The 18,377-nt window shown below is 44.7% G+C and overlaps 1 protein-coding gene and 1 long non-coding RNA gene across 2 annotated transcripts; one reads left to right on the top strand and one right to left on the bottom strand.

Moving 5' to 3' along the window:
- Positions 1-445: 445 nt before the first annotated feature.
- Positions 446-950, bottom strand: LOC139084611 (uncharacterized). Its single transcript, XR_011542130.1, has 3 exons — positions 820-950; positions 646-720; positions 446-564 (listed from the first exon to the last, which is right to left on the bottom strand). It is a non-coding gene; the product is annotated as an uncharacterized lncRNA (long non-coding RNA).
- Positions 951-3,325: 2,375 nt separating this feature from the next.
- On the top strand, positions 3,326-17,350 carry LOC139084894 (uncharacterized). Its single transcript, XM_070630318.1, has 5 exons — positions 3,326-3,441; positions 4,635-4,786; positions 10,040-10,606; positions 15,821-15,884; positions 17,208-17,350. The coding sequence occupies exons 1-5, from the start codon at positions 3,326-3,328 to the stop codon at positions 17,215-17,217; spliced, it is 909 nt and encodes a 302-aa protein (XP_070486419.1). The 3' UTR covers positions 17,218-17,350.
- Positions 17,351-18,377: the final 1,027 nt, after the last annotated feature.

The following is an 18,377-nucleotide window of genomic DNA, read 5'->3' as shown; positions in this document are numbered from 1 at the left end:
CCCTTTCCGGTCCTCCCTCTGCACTGCCCCCACCATCCTCTTCCTCATAAAGGTGGAGCCGTGCGGCGCTCCTAGGTGAGGCTGTCGCACCTGAAGGACGACCCTCATCATCCTCCCCCATGCGCCCTAGGTAAGGAAATGGAAGCGCCTCGTGTTAACTGCTCTTGTGTTGTCACTGGTGCCACCAGCGCATATTTCCCACAAACCACGCTTTATTTCATCTCCAAAACGCAGGGAGATAAAAGGCTTTTTTGTTCTATGCCATTGTTTGCCGCTGCCTCAAAACAACTTTGCAGAACTGACCGATAAGGATGGAACCTCCCATTGCTGGGATCCCAACCCAGGCGCCACGCGGCAGATGCACGCAGGCGCACTGAGGAGCAGCTCGTCAGCCTCGCAGGCCGACCCGTGAGGGAGACAGTGGATCCCTTTACGATGTTCTTACCTCCTCTCAGGACAGAGTTACTTCGAACTTGTCACTCCTGTTTATTTCTGTTTCTGATATCCGCTTCTTTTACATCTGCCTTGGACTCTTTTTCAGATGTCACTGCAGTTGTGTTTTCCCTTCATTTAAAAGAATTCCAGAGAGGTTCTTTCTCTTCCATCCTCACTAGGAAATCTTTGGTTCATATTTTCAACACTTACCCTTTTTTTAATTGTTTGACCTTCTCTTTTGTTGGAGGACATTCCTAAGACTCTTCTCCCTAGACACCCTGAAAACTATGGAAGGATTTGAGACCTTCTGAGGCCTCTCCATGAACTTCTGAACAAATGTGTTTCTGTGGGTCAGCATCAGCTTTGAATTTCAGGATCACTCACCTGAGAAAATGAGCAGCAGAACTTCAATTTAGACACTCAGATTTCCCTCCTCTTAACTCTGAATTAGGAATTTCCTTCCATCTCTCTTCTTTCTGTAAGTGGGAACAATTTAGCCATATATCTCATGAGGCTTTTGTACAGACTGATGGAAGATTACCTACAAACCTGGGGATACCAATGCACATTCGCAGGCTCATCCATCCTGCTGGGGACGGATGTGGCCCGCCAGGCTGCACCCTTCCTTCACGGAGCTGCAGTGAGATGAGGCAAGCATGTCTGGTCACCTCCTCACCTTCCAGCTTCTCTTCTCTCTTAACTCACCTGCCCTGCGCCCTCACAAACTTCTACCCTGACCTCTATGGACTCCCTCCCAAGGTAAGCCACATTCCCTTACATTTCCCTTGCAGTGTCCTTCTCTTAACTAACTATTCCATTTCCTGACTTAATGGAGTCCTGGATGATGCCTGCAAACTATTCCTCCCTCAGCCCCCTCAAGGGGTTTTTGGTAAGGACTTTGATAACAGATCCCATCTCCTGACTGCTGAGTCCTTGGTTTAGGCTTCATCATGTGAGCTTACATTAAATGTAAATGGCCTGAATATACCAATTAAAAGACAGAGATTGAGAGAGTGGATTAAATAAGTGTGGCCCAACTACACACAGAGGCATTATGCTGATTAAAAAGATGTTAAAAATTCACATAATATATGCATCCATTTACATAACATTCTTGAAATGACCAAAGTACAGAGATGGAGAACAGCTTGCTAGTTGCCAGGGTTTAGGAATGGTAAGGAGAGGGACACAGGTGTGGGGCTAAAGGAATAGCACAAGAAAGGCCTGCGTGTAACAGAACAGTTCTGTATCTTGATTGTGGTGGTGGTTAAACAAAAATACACCAGTGATAAAATGGGTTAGGGCTCTACACACACATTGTTCAAATGTTAGTTTCCTGGTTTGAAATTGAACCATAGTTAGATATGATGTAACCATTGAGGGGAACTGAGTGAAGACTACATAGACCTCTCTGTACCATCTTCACAACTTCCTATGATTCTCAGATTATTTAAAAATAAAAATCTTCAAAACACTACAGAATTTTATATATAGTATGAGCTCAACCACACAAACAATTGTATTTGGATAGCATGAGATGCGAAAAATACACATGTTCTATTTTTTTTACAAGAAAGTCAATGACATAGATCTCCATTGTGGCATTGACATCAGGGTCCCGCAGCTTTCACTGGCATCATTATTGAGCATAAATGGAGTCTGTGTCCTTCTCTGGTTTATAAGCTAATAACCTGGCCAAAAAATGCAAGTTATTAATAAGTAGTGAAGTTACAGAAGATGTTTCATGTTTTGTTTTGATGAACTATTTTTGTCTCCTCTTCCTAAACCAAAGACTTACCCTTATTTTAAAGAATGTCTTGGAGCACAAGTGGATTAGTACAGAAATACCTTTCTTATCTGGCACAGATCATCTTCTAAAGAAGTGGTAGTACAGAATCACATAAAAAGTAGGTCAACTTTCTCCAGTAGGTTACAACTCCATAGGGTCAAGAAAGATTTCAATCAGATTTGTTTCTTACAGGGAAAAGTATTAAAGTATATCTTGGAGGATATGAAATTTCAGATTTGCCAAGAGAAGTAACTTGTTTTCCTGTGCCACAGTTCTTTTCTGGATCATATGATCAGCAAGGATGTAACATATTATAGTTGACAATGTGCATTCAGCCTAATTCTCAGGTCAATATCTTGATGGCAGTCACACTAAGGATTGCACTACTGCACTATTTGTTTATTCATATTGGTTTTTTTTTTCTAATTTGAAACTCAATGTACTTAAACATATAACCCTGCACAAATATAAAAGTCAGCTTTTCCAAAATGCTACCTCGAAGTTTAGCACTTTATTTTGAAGGCTGAGATTTGCAATGCATCATGAAGTCAGCCACCTTGAAGGAGGTGATTTAACATAGAAAAAGAAAAAATTCCATTTGGTGATGAGTGTGATTGCTGTTTCACTGGTTGGCTTTTCTTCATTCATTGGTTCTATGTTTATCAGGTCTCTACCTTATTCCAGGCACTATCTGAGGTGCTTAAGTAATTTCTTGAATTCAGAAATATTAGTTAAGAACTTTGTCTATGTTGGCAAAACGGTACGGGTGAACCACCCAGGAGCCTGCTCTCCCGTGAACTGAGACTATGGCTGAACAGAATGAGGAGAAGCCCCCAGCAGTCCTGCTAGCCCTCTTGTCCTAAGTGCTTTTGGGGTATTTATCTACTAGGTACCAAGTATCCAAGGATAACCATGACACTGTCCAGGCCCTCAATGGTCTCCCTGCTTAGTTCAGGGTGAAGAGGAAATAGGTCCCATGTGACAAGTGCTACAGAGACAGAGAAATGAAGAGGGACTTTCCAGGCAGAGAGGAAAGCACAGAAAAGGAGTGATGATGTGCGGGCTGTGCCTCTCCCAGGAAACCATTAAAGGTTTGGTGTGATGGAAAAGCAGGTAACAGTGGGAACTGACAGGCAAGGAGGCGAGAGCCCACAGGACCGTGAATGCTGTGTGAAGGCACACCACAGTGGAGATGTCCAAGGAAGACCCAAGGGATGGTCAGTGGTCAGAAGGAAATATTGGGCTTGAGCACTTAGAATTCTCTTTGCAAATGTCCCTTATTAAACCAGTTACCCCCTTCTTTTGTCCTATTCACTCTGTTTCTCTAACACATAAGCACAGTCACACACACATGCATGTTGTACATTCTTAAGGCTTTACCTACTGGTTCAAATATGGGCCTTGTCCATTTCTTTACATAGTTTTATGGAAACCCAGAATAAATAAAATAATACAACTCTGTCTTAACAGAGCATCTCTGCTATGCTAAATAGTACTGAGACTACACTCGCCAGTCACAAGGAACTGTTACATTATTCTATTACCTCCCTCTAGCTTGGGAGAGAATAGAGAGAGGAGGACCCAGACAAGGGGGGCCAAGATTTGCATTACAACTCCTCTTGTGCTAGTGAAGATGCTTGCAGGTTTTTATTCCAGGTTTGATTGGGGGTCTGGCTCCAGTTGTTATGTATTTTCAGCAGCGTGAGAAGAAAACCTCACTGTTTTATCTACAAATAAACTCCCAATGCACTGAGTATCTAACCCTTGATCAATAGCTGATTCTTCTAGCAATGTCTCCAACGCATCCAACACCTGGTCCCCAGGTGGAGCCTACAGTATGGCTCCAAATGTTGGATCAAATGCTGCAGTGCAATTAACCCTGTGAAATGCTACACTTTGAACTTTATAAACCTTGCGATAGTGCTGGATACTTCCATGTGGGAGCACCTCTGGATGGCTCCATTTACTGTAAAGAGCTTCCCATTCAAATACAATACTTGTGACTGGTGATTTTCCAGCCTAGGTCCTGGGGGAAGTTGTCTCAGCCCTGCCCCATCTCTCGTGGTACCTGAGGGCTCCTTCCACTTCAAGCACACACAGGAACAGTGAGTGCTCAGTGAGCACCTGCTGACATTCATAAAAGAGAACGTTACCTTCCGTGCAGGAGGCACTGCACTGAACACGTTATCTTATCTAATCCTCACAGCGTGTCTATGGAGCAAGCACTATTTTACCCTTGATGCTTTCATGAAGACAGTGAGGCTTAAAAGGGTTAAATAATTCTCCCAGAAGCATACAGCTATTAAGTGGATTTAAATCTGATCTCCTAAGATTTAAATCCGGTTGGGCATCCCAGAGATTAATGGTGCCCATGGAATTGGCCTTTCTGGCCAATTCGCACCTTCTTAAGGCCTGAGTGTTGGCGAGCCAAGGCCTCCCATCCGTTCCACCTCCCACCCCCACCCCAGCACCCACCACCGGGACTGAATGCTGCAGGTCTCAACTCCACAGACAAGGAAGGGCTTTCGGAAACACACAGGAAACAGGAAGAACAGGACCCAGGTACTATTTTCATTTTCCTTGACTCTTTCCAACAAAAGGCTCAATTTCCTTGTGTACTATATTTCATGGGCAGCAAAGACCACATGCTGTTTTTACAACTGATGCCAGCTCTCTCCCACGTCAGTTTCTCCTGTAAACAGCCTGGAGGCCTCCCTTTCTCAATCTGGGTCTTTGTCTTTTGCCCCTCATGGTCGTAAAGAGGTGGAAGACCAGTAGCGAAAGGCGCTGGCTTTGAAGACAAAGGATCTGGTGTCACTGTGCGCCATCATTTCTTTTGTCAGAGACTTGATTGTTTTGTTTGTTTATAATACACGATAATAATAACCACCTCCCAGGGCCATTACTGCAGTGAAGCAGGTGTCCACCATTGTCCACTGTCCCTCTCTGGGGTCTCCTCTGGGATATGGTGAGGAAAGGAACTTTCTCTCAAGTCCCTCTAGAGCAGTGCATTTGGAGGCTGCTTCTCAGGCAGGGGTCTCCTTCACCGGCTCTCCAGCCAGCTGGGCCCCACTCGCTTCGCCGCTGGTTCTGGGCTGGGAACCCTGGACCTCTGTCAGGCTGTGGTGCTCTCTCCTCAGGCACCACGACACAGTTTACGTAAGTGGTTCTCAAAGACTGGATTCCACACCAGCAGGGTCAGTGTCACCTGGGAACTTGTTGAAAACACAAACTTAAGCCCCACCCCACATCTACTGAATCAGAGTCTGTGAGGTGGGGCCCAGGAGTCTACGTCTCAACAAGCCCACCGGGTGATTCTGACGCTCACTCAAGTTTGAGAACCACCACCTTCAGCACTGACTGGAGAGTACAGGTTCTACAGCCAAACTACCTGGGTCCAAGTCCTGGCTCTGCCACTGTGTGATCTTGGCAAGGTGTAGAACTTCTCTGTGCCTCAACTTTCTCATCTACAAAATGGGATAATAATAATATCCTTATGCCAGTACCACACTGTTTTGACTACGGTAGCTTTGTAGAAAGTTTTGAAATCAGAAAGTGTGAGTCCTCCAACTGTGTTCTTTTTCAAGACTGTTTTGGCTATTCAAGGTCCCTTGCAATGCCGTTGGAACTTTGTTAGGGACTGCATTTGAATTTGTAGGTAGCTTTGTCATCTTAACAATATTAAGCCTTTCAGTCCGTGGATGCACAACATCTTTCCATTTACTTAGGTCTTCCTAAATTTCTTTCAGCAATGTTTTGTAGTTTTCAGTGTACAAATCTGTCACCTCTTTGGTTAAATTTATTCCTAAGTATTGTATTCTTTTTGATGCTATTATAAGTGCAATTGTTTTCTTAATTTCTTTTTCGAATTGTTCATTGGTGGTGTATGGAATTATAACTGGTTTTTGCGTGTGATCTTGTACCTTGCAACTTTCCTGAATTTGTTTCTCACCTCTGGTAGGGTTTTGTTTGGGGTTCTTTAGGATTTTCTATATAGGATCGTGTAATCTGCAGTAAAGACAGCTTTACTTTTTCTTTTCCAATCGGGATGTCTTTTGTTTCTGTTTTCTTGCCTACCTGCTCTGGCTGAAACTTCCAACATAATGCTGAATAGCAGAGGTCAAAGCAGGCATCTTTGTCTTGTTCCTTCCCTAGGGGTAAAGATTTCAGTCTATTTAGCTATTTTTAAAAAAACCTTATTCTCCCTTTTCCTAGTTATGTACAACCTTCACGAGGTCTATCTCATGAAACCAGTTCCACACAGCTTTAATCATCTTTGTGACAGCTTTTTTGCTTAGCAACGTCACAGGTTTTGATGTAAAAATACCATTGTCTTCCTCTTATTCTAGTTTATAAATAGCTATGAGCCATGTTCGTTGTTGTCCACTCTCTACTTCCTGAGCCCGCACTGTTTGAGGTACCCTGCCTCACACAGTTCCTGCTCATTAGATATTATGAACTTCCACTGGCAGTGACATAAGCAGCCACCTGGCCCAGTTCATATTCTAAATAACGAAGTACTCATCAGGGTCATAGTTAAGAGTTCCACCCATCTGAATATTGCCTTATTTTTTTCCATCCAAATTCTCATTTCTCTGATCAGTGACATCTTCCAAACACAGATATTTTAGTGAAAGCTTGAGCCATAAATATAGTCAGTCCTGTTTCAGTTATCCATGCCTTCCAAATTTTCTTTGACACAAATTGCCAAAATTGCAGTGTTTAGAACACGCTGGGATCTTTTATTGCCTGGCTCTTATCACTAATGTCTGCCCAAAAACATGCTTATGAAGGGCATTCCCAAGGAACAAATTAATGTTGCTCTAGCCCTCCCTAGATTTAGTACATCTGTTCTGCACTCCATTATAATTTTAAAATTTCAGGGTAGGCAATGTTCTGGTGCGACAAAATTGCCAGGGGACTCCACACAGCCCTGAATGCTGCCAGACAGTTTGAAATAACACATCAGTGAGTTTAGAAAGACCCATTTTTAGAATACAAATGGAGCAAAAAACACTTCATTCACTTTGAGTCAGGTCCAACACATGAGGCAAAAGATGACCATCAAAGACTATGAGGACAAGAGAGCATTAGGACGCCTACAGCCCATCTACTCCAAGAACTGTGGGTATTTCGATAGAAAGCCCTATATTTCTTGCACATCCACTGTGTGCCAAGAGCTGTGTTAGGAGCTCTGCATATATTATCACAACTCTAAGAGGAAGAGTAGAAAGAGTAACCTCTTTTTACTAATGAGAAAATAGGCTCAAAGATAAATAATTTGCCTAAAGTCACAGATCTAGTGCATGGCAGGACAGAGATTAGGTTTGGGGTCTTATAACAACATCTCTCCTCCTTCCCCCATTCCAGGGGTCAGCAAGCTAGGCCTGAAGGCCTAATCCCACCAACCACCTCTTTTTGTAAGCAAAGTCTTACTGGAACACAGCCAGGCCCACTCATTCAGGCATGGTGTGTAATGACTTCTGTGCAATGGGAGAGGTGAGTGGTTGAAACAGGCTGTGTAGTCCACCACGCCTAAAATATTTACTATCTGGCCCTCTTCAGAAAAAAATTTTTTTCAGGCCCCTGCCCTATGTAGGAGGACCTTCTCTTACTTCTAGGTTGTCCTGCCTTTACCTCGTGTTCATCCAGTAGGAATTCTAGAAAAGTCTGCGATATGCCCTAAGATAGTGGCTCTGGCACACTCTGAGAGCTGACAGAGACAGACTCGGGAGGGCTGTTGCCCCATGTAGTTTAATCGCCATCACCACTGAGCAGCTGGCCCAGCACAGAGCCAATCTTCAACATCATGGCAGTCATCCCCAGATGATCTGTCGTCAGGGCCACCTGCAACATGGAAGCACCTAGACCAAGGGCACGCCTGCAGCACCAGGTGGTGCTACCCCATCAGGCGTCCTTTCTGCCTAGGTCTCTGTGACCACAAAGTGTGGCCATAAGCCTCAAACAGCCAGGACTGTTCCTGTGTCTGGATGGACAGTGGACTTGAACAGCGAGGCCTAAACATGTGCCTTATTTATGGGTCACTCCCTCCCCAGCTTTGTTTTGGTGGTGACTCGCTGCTGGTGTGCAAGACCATTTACTTGTGAGTTTGGAGACTACCAGTCTAGAGATTTATGGCACTTAGTAGCCAGAAGAGGAAGCTGTAAAGTGCCTGACAGAGCAGCTCTAAAAATTAAGGCTTCTGTTTCCTGAATCCACAGGCTGAAAATCCTTAAACCCTGCCGCCGGCTTAGCTTTCCTCCTTCTGCACCAAGCTTATTCATGCATAATATGGGAAAGAAAGGACAGGATGAATTTAACGCAATCTTGTCTGAGAACCCTCCTCACTCTTAGTTCCTGAGATGAGGTAGAATATTCCAGTTTCCTGGGAAGTTCATCACGAAGCCATTTGAGAAGGAGCAGGTTGCAGGGAAGAAGTCAGGTGTCCTGACAGCAGCCCAGTGTTTCACCAGGCTGAGGACAGGCCCGGGAAGGGTCTGTTATTTGCGTTTGGAGATATCTAGGGTCACATTGTGCACTTGCCATGTACTTGCTGTCTAACCTGGACCACACATAAATTCTCTCCCTCTTGGTTTTTCATGTCACAGCATTTAACGATGGAAGTTTTGTAAATTGTAGGGTACTGGGCCAACCCTACAACACAGTTCGTTCTTTCTTCACTTTTGCCATTCTCCTCCTTAAACTAGCTGAGCAAAGGGTAAGGCCAAGGGTCTTGACAAATCTGAGGTAAGAAGTTTAAACTGGGGGACTTTAGGGCTCTGAAGAGCAAAGAGACATTTATTTAGGGACATCATCAGCTATTCAGCTTCATTAATCATCTAAGCTGATTTTCTTAAGTATGCGTGACATTGGCATGGAGGACTCTTACTTTCTGGAGTAGGAAGAAGTATTCTCTCCTTTGCTGGGTTACTTCTGCTCAGAGCTGGTTTCCTCCAGACTTGTCCAGAGCAAGGGCCAGAGTTCAAGGGTGAACGTGTGGCATTAGGTCAGTGTCGTCTGCATTTCATTTTAAACGTAATAAACGGGCTCACTGAAAGTAACTTGACATCCACATGGAGAAAAAGAGTAAAACTAATGATAGATAACACCAACAGTTGACATCTCGTCTTTGGTATACGATGTGGTCCTTTTATTTTGGGGGCCTCTGATACCTTGGGAATTCAAACATTTCAAAGAGGTGACTGCAGTCCTAGGAAGCCCAAAATCAGAAAGCCGTGGAAACTGTCCAACTTCCCCGTCCTGACCTGACCCTCACTGCTTCCCTTCTCCTGCCGTGTGTTTCCACGCTTCATAACTGAGGGTTCACATCTTCAACGTTTACAGGAGACTTGCTTCTCTTTCAAAAAACAGAACCATAAAAATAAACGCTGGAGTTAAATCCAGGCGTGCGGCCACCAGGTGGCAGCGGAGCCTAAATGACAGGCTCCCGGCTCCTTCGCTAAACCCAACTGTGGGTGGGGCCCCGGCAGGAGTTTACACATACACATACAACACATTTACCAGGAAGCTGGGACTCCGGGGTGCAAGCCGCGCACTCACAGGCACGCGGCTCAGCAGCGGCAACTCAGGTGGCAGACGTGGCCGAGGGCACGGAGGCTGCGCCAAGACAGCGAGTTCTCAGCCGGACGGTTACCGTGCGGTAAACGTGGGGACCCGCCGCCCTCTGCTCCTGACCTGGCCTGCTCAGAGGCAGAGGCCGGGAAGGCGTCCCCGCTCCCCGCCGGCCCCACAGCGCCATGTGGCCGCCCCGCGTCGCAGGGTCTCGGGACTAACACACGCCGTCTCCCTCCGCAGAGCCACGTGTCCGATTAAACCAAGGCGAAGTTTCCCGCTATCTGAGCGAATTCTGGACACATCTTCACTTCTGGAGCTCATTTTGGACACGAATTCGAGAAAGTTCCCTCGACGCTCCCGCTTTCCAGCAGGTCTGTCCGCACCGCGGGCTTCCTCTCACCAATAACCCGCTTCTTCATTTCCCCGGGGCCGGCTCCCAGCGCCCCAAGCGGCTCAGACCTGCCCCGGAAGAAGACGCCGGCCGGCCGCCCAGGAAGGGCCAAGAGGAGGGCACGGGCTGTGGGGTTCCCCACCCCAGGGAGCCGGGACTGGTGCTGGACCTCCTCCTGCCCTCACGGCGGCTCCAACCAGCAGCCACTCGGCCCCACGCACGTCTGCGCCTTCTCGCCTCCGCCACCGTCCTCCCCTCGCAGCGTCCAACTGAAGGACGTAACCAGTCACGTGAAGCAATTCAGCCAATCACAGGGCAGAACGTCAGCCAATCACGTGGCCCCTGTCAACCAGTAACCTGGCCGTACGTGAACTTGTCACGTGGCCTCCACCAGTCACGTGGCTGCCTGGCTTCGGGTGGGTAAACATGGCGCCCGCCTTACTGTGAATCGGTTGTTTGTGTTTCAAAGAGTTTTCTTGCCCCTTTCTCCTGCGCAGTCCCCAGGGGAGTCCGGGTGGACAGGATGCTGCTGCCCTACAGGTTCGGGTGAACGAGGAGCGCGGCGCTGCAGCGCGATATACCCGAGGCGTGTTATGCAGTATCAGGCCGGAGGGGGCCGCAGGGGCCTGGAGGCGGGCGCCCCGCCTGGCGCGCAGGTGGAGTAAGGAGCTGAGGGCAGGAATGGATCTGTGATTCTTTAAAAATAGACTCTCTCGGGCATTGCCACTTGCCAGCACGTTCAGGCCCCCAGTGGAAGCTTTATTTCCCCTGCTTCAATTCGGCGCCCCCGGCTCTCCCCTTGATTGCAGTGTTTTCAGGCCCTCGACGTCCTCTATTAGCCTCGGCCTTTTCTTGGGTTTTCCTTTGCCCTCTTACATTGAAAACAATGCCTTAAAAGGGAGACAGCTGAGATTTCTGCAAGACCAGTTTCATCTCAAATTTCTCGCCTGCAAGGAAGAGGGAGAATGGGCCCCCCTGACCGGGCCGAAGCAGTGTGACCGTCTTTAATAAGTCCAGACTGTTCTTTACCAAAAATCTATGCTTCCTTCTTCTCGAGCCGCGAGCCCTGCTACCCAAGACTCCAGCCCTCAGTTTTAGGAGGGAAGAGAAAAGACGGCCAGCGTGAATGGCTGTGATGTTATCTAAACCTTTGAGCTCGCTCCTTATCAGCTCCAGAGCTCCCAGCCCCAGTGCTGCCCGGATTGTTTTTTGAACAGTTTAGCACAGAAGGCAGGCTTTTCTAAGAGTGAAGGCCCGGTGAAGAGGACCCAATCCGCGAAGGAAATTTAAATTCCAGTCCACTAAGCAATCTTTTGCAAAAGAGCCCTCTTTCCCAAGCTTGCTCGTTTTCAGGAGCAGCCTCCTCAAATTGCTGAAGGCGCTTCTCCCACCTCCATGCGGGAGATGCGAGATCCCCCGCAGGGTCCTCTTCCCCTCCACTTGGGACCGCTCTAGCCGTGTTCCTAGGGTCACAGAGTTTGTAGAAGTTGCAAAAGTAAGACTTTGTTTGTATTCTTTTTCTTAGTTTCCTCTCCTCAGAAATTGTAACAGTCCCAAGTTCCACAAAACCTGGATCTGAGCCTGCTTTCCTTTTATATAAGGCATGCAGATGCGTGAACGCTGGGCTACAGAAAGAAACTATTACAACTCCTTTCTCTCTCCTTTTTTTTTCTTTTGTTTTTGTTGTTGTTGTTGTTGTTTTGAGGAAGATTAGCCCTGAGCTAACTACTGCCAGTCCTCCTCTTTTTTTTGCTGAGGAAGCCTGGCCCCGAGCTAACGTCGTGTCCATCTTCCTCTACTTTATATGTGGGACGCCTACCATAGCATGGCATGCCAAGCAGTGCCATGTCCGCGCCCGGGATCTGAACTGGCGAACCCCGGGCCGCTGAGAAGCAGAACGTGCGAATTTAACTGCTGCGCCACCAGGCCGGCCCCTTGCTCCTTTTTTTTTAAGCCAAATAAGAAAATCAAACTTTACTAACACCATACGGACTGATTCCCCCATCCCTCCCTGTGCTTGCCCGACAGGCACAGACACCCCTGAAGAGAAGATAAAGGCCCACAGTGAAGGTTGGGGGCAGGAGAGGCTTACTAGCTGGTTTCTTTTGGCATTTGGTCTATGTGCCTAGGTTACATATGAGAAGCATATTCATTCTTACTACTTGCACTCAAAACACAAGTTGGAGTGAGAGCAAAGAAATATATTTTTAGGGGCCAGCCCAGTGGCTTAGTGGTTGAGTTTGGGCCCTCCACTTCCACAGCCTAGGATTCGCTGGTTCAGATCACAGGTTGGAACCTACATATCAGTTGTCAGGCCATACTGTGGCCACATCCCACAGACAAAATAGAGGAAGATTGACACAGATGTTAGCTCAAGGCTAATCTTCCTCACCAAAAAAAATTTTATATATATATATATATATATATTTAAAGTTAAGATAAAATAGTTTAAAAATATTGTTTATTTTTATCACACCCTTTAAAATGTGTGTGATTATAGTAAACAAAGCATGTTAGTGCAGTAATTGTACATATATATGTGAGATCAATAAATTATTTGGGTAGGTGCTCATTTTTTTTGTTTGTTAGAGGTACACCATCAAAAGTTTGGAGCTTACAGCTTTAAAGTATTGTGTTAACAATCCCATCTCCATGCAGAGGAAAGGAAACTAGGGCAGAAAAAGTGTGCTACTAACTTGTCCATAGATGTTCCTTAAATGAATGTATCTCAGATTCACCATTTGGATTCACCAGCTACTCTCTTAGAATGCAAAGTTGCCTGTGAGAGAGAATCTCAAACTGGGTCAGCAATGGGCTAGTCATACCTTAGTATGAATTACTGCAATCAGTTCCTTGTCTATCAGCAGTCAGGCACTGTTGGAAATGAAAGATGGGAGGAAGGAAAGAAAAGAAATTGGATGTTACTCATTTTGGATGATGGGTGTTTGATCTGAAAGTGCAGTTTCCGTAGGACACCATTCTGGGGGAGCTGCTTGCGGGCATGTGTGTGTGGCACCAAATGAAGAGAGAATTGAAGAAAAAGAAAGAAAGAGAGTAAGACCTCTAAGAGAGTAAGGACCTCTAAGTCTCTTCTCTGCTTCCCTTGATGTCCAGGCTGTACTCACCATCCACCCTGCACCCCAGACCATCGGGAGGGTTCCGTTATGGAATATTCCATTTCAGTTACCTCCAAAAATAAAGGACGTACGCTGGAAATGTCAATACTTTGACTCTGCCTTCCAGACACATATTTACTTCTGGAAGCAGCCCAGAGGTCCTACATCAGGCTGCACACCCTGCCTCTGAGTTTGGAAATATGACTGTCCCACTTGTGGGATTTTTGGAGCTTCTGATGAGTGCACATCTTGAATCAGAGAGCTCTAGAATATTAGAGCCAAAAAACCATTTAGAGAAAGCTTGCAGCTTTATTTCACAGACACGGAGAGTGGGTCAGAAAGACTGCAGGGAGTGCGGACGGGCCTGCGGTGGGTCTGTGATGGGAATTCCCGTGTCATCCTTTACTGCTGGCCAGGGTTTTAGGCAAGAGCCTCAACTCCCCCAGCCTCCGTTTCCCTGCAGGTCCTGTTTCGGAACTATATGTGTTACTCGGGATATCCCACGTGCAGACGCTCAGCGCAGTGTGCTGCACGTCAGCCTTTTAGCCGTGAATACACACTGCCTCTCCTACTCTTTGGCCCAAATCATGAGCTAATTGGGTGTAGTCCTGGCCCTAAAAAGAAATGCAGGGTATATAGGCCTGTACATGATTATTACAGAATTTCATTCTTAATAAAAGTGGTCCCCATTGTCTCCTTAGAAGCAGGAATGTATAACCTTTAGTTTCCCCTCTTTTTAAGTTGCTAATATTTAAAGACTTTGGAATAAGACAAATTTATCCAAAGTTGGCCCTTTGAGCCAGGCCTCTTGTGTAGGTTGCTGCACTTACAAGGAAATGGAGCTTTTTACTTTGCTTGCAGGAAAAGTCAGCTGTGCCAGGGGTGTGTGAGCCCAGAGGCCCTCCGTGCGGTGGAGTCTCACCTCTGGCTCTTGCTCACAGAGCCCCTGCATTCCAAAGTGTGACTGCGGAGTCCGCCCTCCAGAGCAGAGTCAGCTTCTGTTGTGATCGACCCAGACAGCTTTAAAATATGGCCCAAGTCCTGGTTTGTTGTTGCAACAGTATCATATTTATTTAGGTGGGACTTTTTTTTTTTTATTTTGTAATCTAATTTAAAATAACTTTAGCAGTACAGATAAAGGTCATTCATGTTACATTTGGTTGTGTAATATGCCAGATATTATTTTTTAAACATATAACAGTTTTTTTTCCTTCTTACTTGAAGCCACCTAGATTTGTTTTTGTTTTTGTGAAAATGGGTCCTGCCTTCGAGGAGCCCTGCTTACTTTCTTTGGAGATTGCCGCTGGAAACCCAGATCTGGCTGCTGGCTGTGCACATGCATTGCGACCAGAGTCTCATTATTGTTTTAATATGCATTTCCTTGATCAGAGAATTTGAAATTGCTCATTTATTGACTTTTTTCCCCTCCTTCCTCTATAATATATTGTTTGTCATATTATTTGCCTGTTTTTCTATTAGGATGTTTATCATTCTTAATTTGTAAGGAATCCTTAAAATTTAATATTAACACTGACATAATTTTAGTACATAGTTATCCTATTTGGTCATTGGCTTTTAAATTTTACTTTTGTGTTTTTCTAGCATACAGAAGTTTAAAATTTTTAGGAGTCAAATGTCTTTACCTTTTACTGTATATATTATTTTACTGTTACACCAAACAGGTACATACTTACTTACAGACTTATTTCCTTGTCTTGTGGCTTCTTCCTTTGTTTTTTCACTCCTTCTTTTCAAGTTTATGTCTAATTATTCTTGAATTTGTTTTGTGAAGTAGTGCTCTAAATTTATTTTACTTAATTTTATTTGCAAAGTATTAACCATTGTGTCACTGATTTAAAATTTTATTTTTATCTTTAATTCTTATAAACACTCTGGGCTGTGTCTTCTGCCCCACAGATGCCTGCCTATGGCTGTGCAGCTGTGCACAGCACAGCATTCTCTGTATATCTTAAAGTACATTGTATTGTATTGTTAATCATAGTAGTGCAGACATGCACTTAAGGAAAGGTTCGAGGCTTTTCTGAAAAACAACAGCTCCATTTCACCCTCCCTCACTCCATTCGTATCCATCAGAAGAAATATTTCTAATTATTTTAGTGGACTTTTGTTTCCTGCTAATTTTCTCGGCTGTTCTTGAACATTATTTCTTCAAATAAACTTTAGAATTATTTTGCATAAAAAAAATCCTTCTTAAATTTTATTGAAATTTGTTAAATTTAAAATAGTTTTGAGACAATTAATTTCTTTGTAATACTGATTATTTTCTGAAATGTCTTCCCATTTGTTAAAATCTTTCATGCCCTTCATTGAATTTGTGGAGTCCCCGCCTCCACATCCAGGCCCTCTTTTATTTTTTTTTCGCTGGGAAAGATTTGCCCTGAGCTAACATCTGTTGCCAATCTTCCTCCCTCTCTCTCTTTTTTTTCCCTCCCCAAAGCCCCAGTGCATAGTTGAATATTCTAGTCATAAGTCCTTCTGGTTCTTCTCCCACAGTTTGGCTACTGACAGACGAGTGGAGTACTCCGCCACTGGGAACTGAACCCAGGCCACTGAGGGGGTGAGAGCGCTGCACTTTAACCGCTAGGCCGTCAGGGCTGGCTCCAGGCCCTCTTTGATAATTCTTCTTTAGTGTATCCCTAAGTATTGTGTGTGTATGTATGTGTGTGTGTATTATTCAAATATCAAAGATATACACAAAAGACATACTTTTCTCGATGTGTTTTTCATAAGAATAAATTTGTGGGGCCAGCCCCATGGCCGAGTGGTTAAGTTTGCGTGCTCCGCTTCGGCAGCCCCGGTTTGAATCCTGGGCGCAGACATGGCACCACTCATCAGGCCACGCTGAGGCGGCGCCCTCATGCCACAACTAGAAGGACCCACAACTAAAATATACAACTATGTACTGTGGGGATTTGGGGAGAAAAAGCAGAAGGAAAAAAAGAAGATTGGCAACAGTTGTTAGCTCAGGTGCCAATCTTTTTTTTTTTTTTTAAGATTTTATTTTTTTCCTTTGTCTCCCCAGAGCCCCCGGTACATAGTTGTATATTCTTCGTTGTGGGTCCTTCTAGTTGTGGCATGTGGGACGCTGCCTCAGCGTGGTTTGATGAGCAGTGCCATGTCCGCGCCCAGGATTCGAACCAACGAAACACTGGGCCGCCTGCAGCGGAGCACGCGAACTTAACCACTCGGCCACGGGGCAAGCCCCTCAGGTGCCAATCTTTTTTTTTAAAAAAAAGAAGTGTTTCTTCTAGTCATTTGTTTCATAGACACTTGCCTCAGCTGATACAGAGTAGAATAGTGATAACAACAAGGCAGTGTTGAGGGTGACCTTGTTTCTGGGCCACCACCTTTCCAATAGCAGTACTCAGAGTCATTGCCACCAATTGCGGACATGCCACATTGGTATTGGTATCCAAAATGCAGAACCTTGGGTGATACTTTATTTATTTTAATATATCAAAATCTTACAGACTTGTGATTCCCTTAAATCATTGTGGCCCAGTAATTCAAGATTTTGGATGCTTTCTTTCTGAGATAACCAAGAAGCTTGGGCAAAGATTCAGGCAGGTCGGTTTACATGAGGGATGGTGATCTGTGATGGTTCCTGCCCGTCTCAGGTCGTGTTCTCGCTGCCAACAGGCAGGCCCAGCGCCCACACACAGACGTGTCCAGCCTCGGGGGGCACGCACACGCTTTCAAACAGCCGCCTCCCTCTGTCTTGAAATCCAGCTTGAAGGTCTCCTCCTGGTGGAGGTCTTCCCCACCCCACGCGGCTGGTTTGCTCCCTGTTCTCTCGGTGCTTTATCTTTGGCTTATTCTTCATAGCGTGGATCACGGTGCAATCATATGATTCTTTGTATAGTTTTTCTCTCTTATTCAGCGTTCTGTGAAGGATACAATCTTGTCTCTTGTACTGTTGCACTTGCTGCGCCCAGTGTGAGCACACAGCACATAGCAGGTGCTCAGCGAACATTTGCAATGAACAGGGTGACGTTGGAACCGCCTGAATGCCGAGCAGTTGGAGCACAGGTAGGAATGCTTTTCAACCAATAAAATTTTTATTTTCAGAGATTTTTAACGGCAAGGGAAATTGCTTCTTTTCATAATATTAGGTTTGTGCAAGTCAAAAGTAAAAATAGGTACAGGAAAATTGCTGGAAAGACATCAAATCATTCGCAGTGGTTCTTGGTGGCATGGAGAACTATGCTTTTGTGTGTTTACTTTAAAATGGGCATGCATTAGTTTCATAGTCAGGAAAAAGGGGTTTTTGTTTTGTTTTTCAGTTGATTTAGAATATTGTAGGCTAAGTTACTGGAAAAAGTCCCTCTTAGGAATAGGAAAATTGGAAGTAAAACCAGGTTTTGAAACAGAGATTTCAATAAAATGATATTTTTAATGCTCTGTTTAAAAAGAATCCTGGCTGATCAGGAGAATCGATGGTAAATAAATTGTGATGTATCTGCCCAATGGCCCACTCTCCAGCAGAGAAATGAATGAATTACAGCCACACGTGTTCACATGGACAAAACCTGCAGGAGAATGTCGAGGGGAAAAAAATCTATGATGCCATTCATAAAATAAAATCAATTTATAATGTCAATTCCATAAATTTTAAAAATACATAAAAATACTGCTTATTGTTTAGAATACATGAATGTATTGTAAAGGTGTGAAGAAATATAAGAAGGCCATGAGCACTGAATTCACTAGAATGGTTACTCTTGTTGGGGGAGGAGATTGTGCTTGAGGAGAGAGAAATGGGGCTTTGATTTTTTTAAGTTGAGTGGTAGAAATATGGTGTATTATATAATTCTTTGTACCTTTGTGTATGTCTGTAATGTTTTATAATAAAATTCCAAAATTTCATAACAAATTTTGAAATAAAAGCAAAAATGAAAGGAATCCTGCTATTAATTCTTTCATAAACAAAGATTCTTTTGTAAATATGAATAGTACACTTTCACCAGTTTATAAATTCAGATTCTCAAAGGCTCTCCCTTCCCTGCCCCACCTCCCTCCTCCCTCTCTCTCTTTTTTCTTTCTTTCTTTC

This window comes from Equus przewalskii, chromosome 7, assembly GCF_037783145.1.
Source record: "Equus przewalskii isolate Varuska chromosome 7, EquPr2, whole genome shotgun sequence".
Classification (NCBI taxonomy): Eukaryota; Metazoa; Chordata; class Mammalia; order Perissodactyla; family Equidae; genus Equus; species Equus przewalskii.
Note: the sequence above shows the minus strand (reverse complement) of the source record. Positions and strands in the feature narration are given on the sequence as shown.

Bases quoted from the DNA above. Each gene is read 5' to 3' on its own strand.
- LOC139084894 (XM_070630318.1), top strand. From the start codon at position 3,326: ATGGAAAAGCAGGTAACAGTGGGAACTGACAGGCAAGGAGGCGAGAGC. The intron at 4,787-10,039 runs GTACTATTTTCA...CTCCCTCCGCAG, and splicing joins ACAGGAAGAACAGGACCCAG to AGCCACGTGTCCGATTAAAC. The intron at 10,607-15,820 runs GTGGGTAAACAT...CTTCTCCCACAG, and splicing joins ACGTGGCTGCCTGGCTTCGG to TTTGGCTACTGACAGACGAG.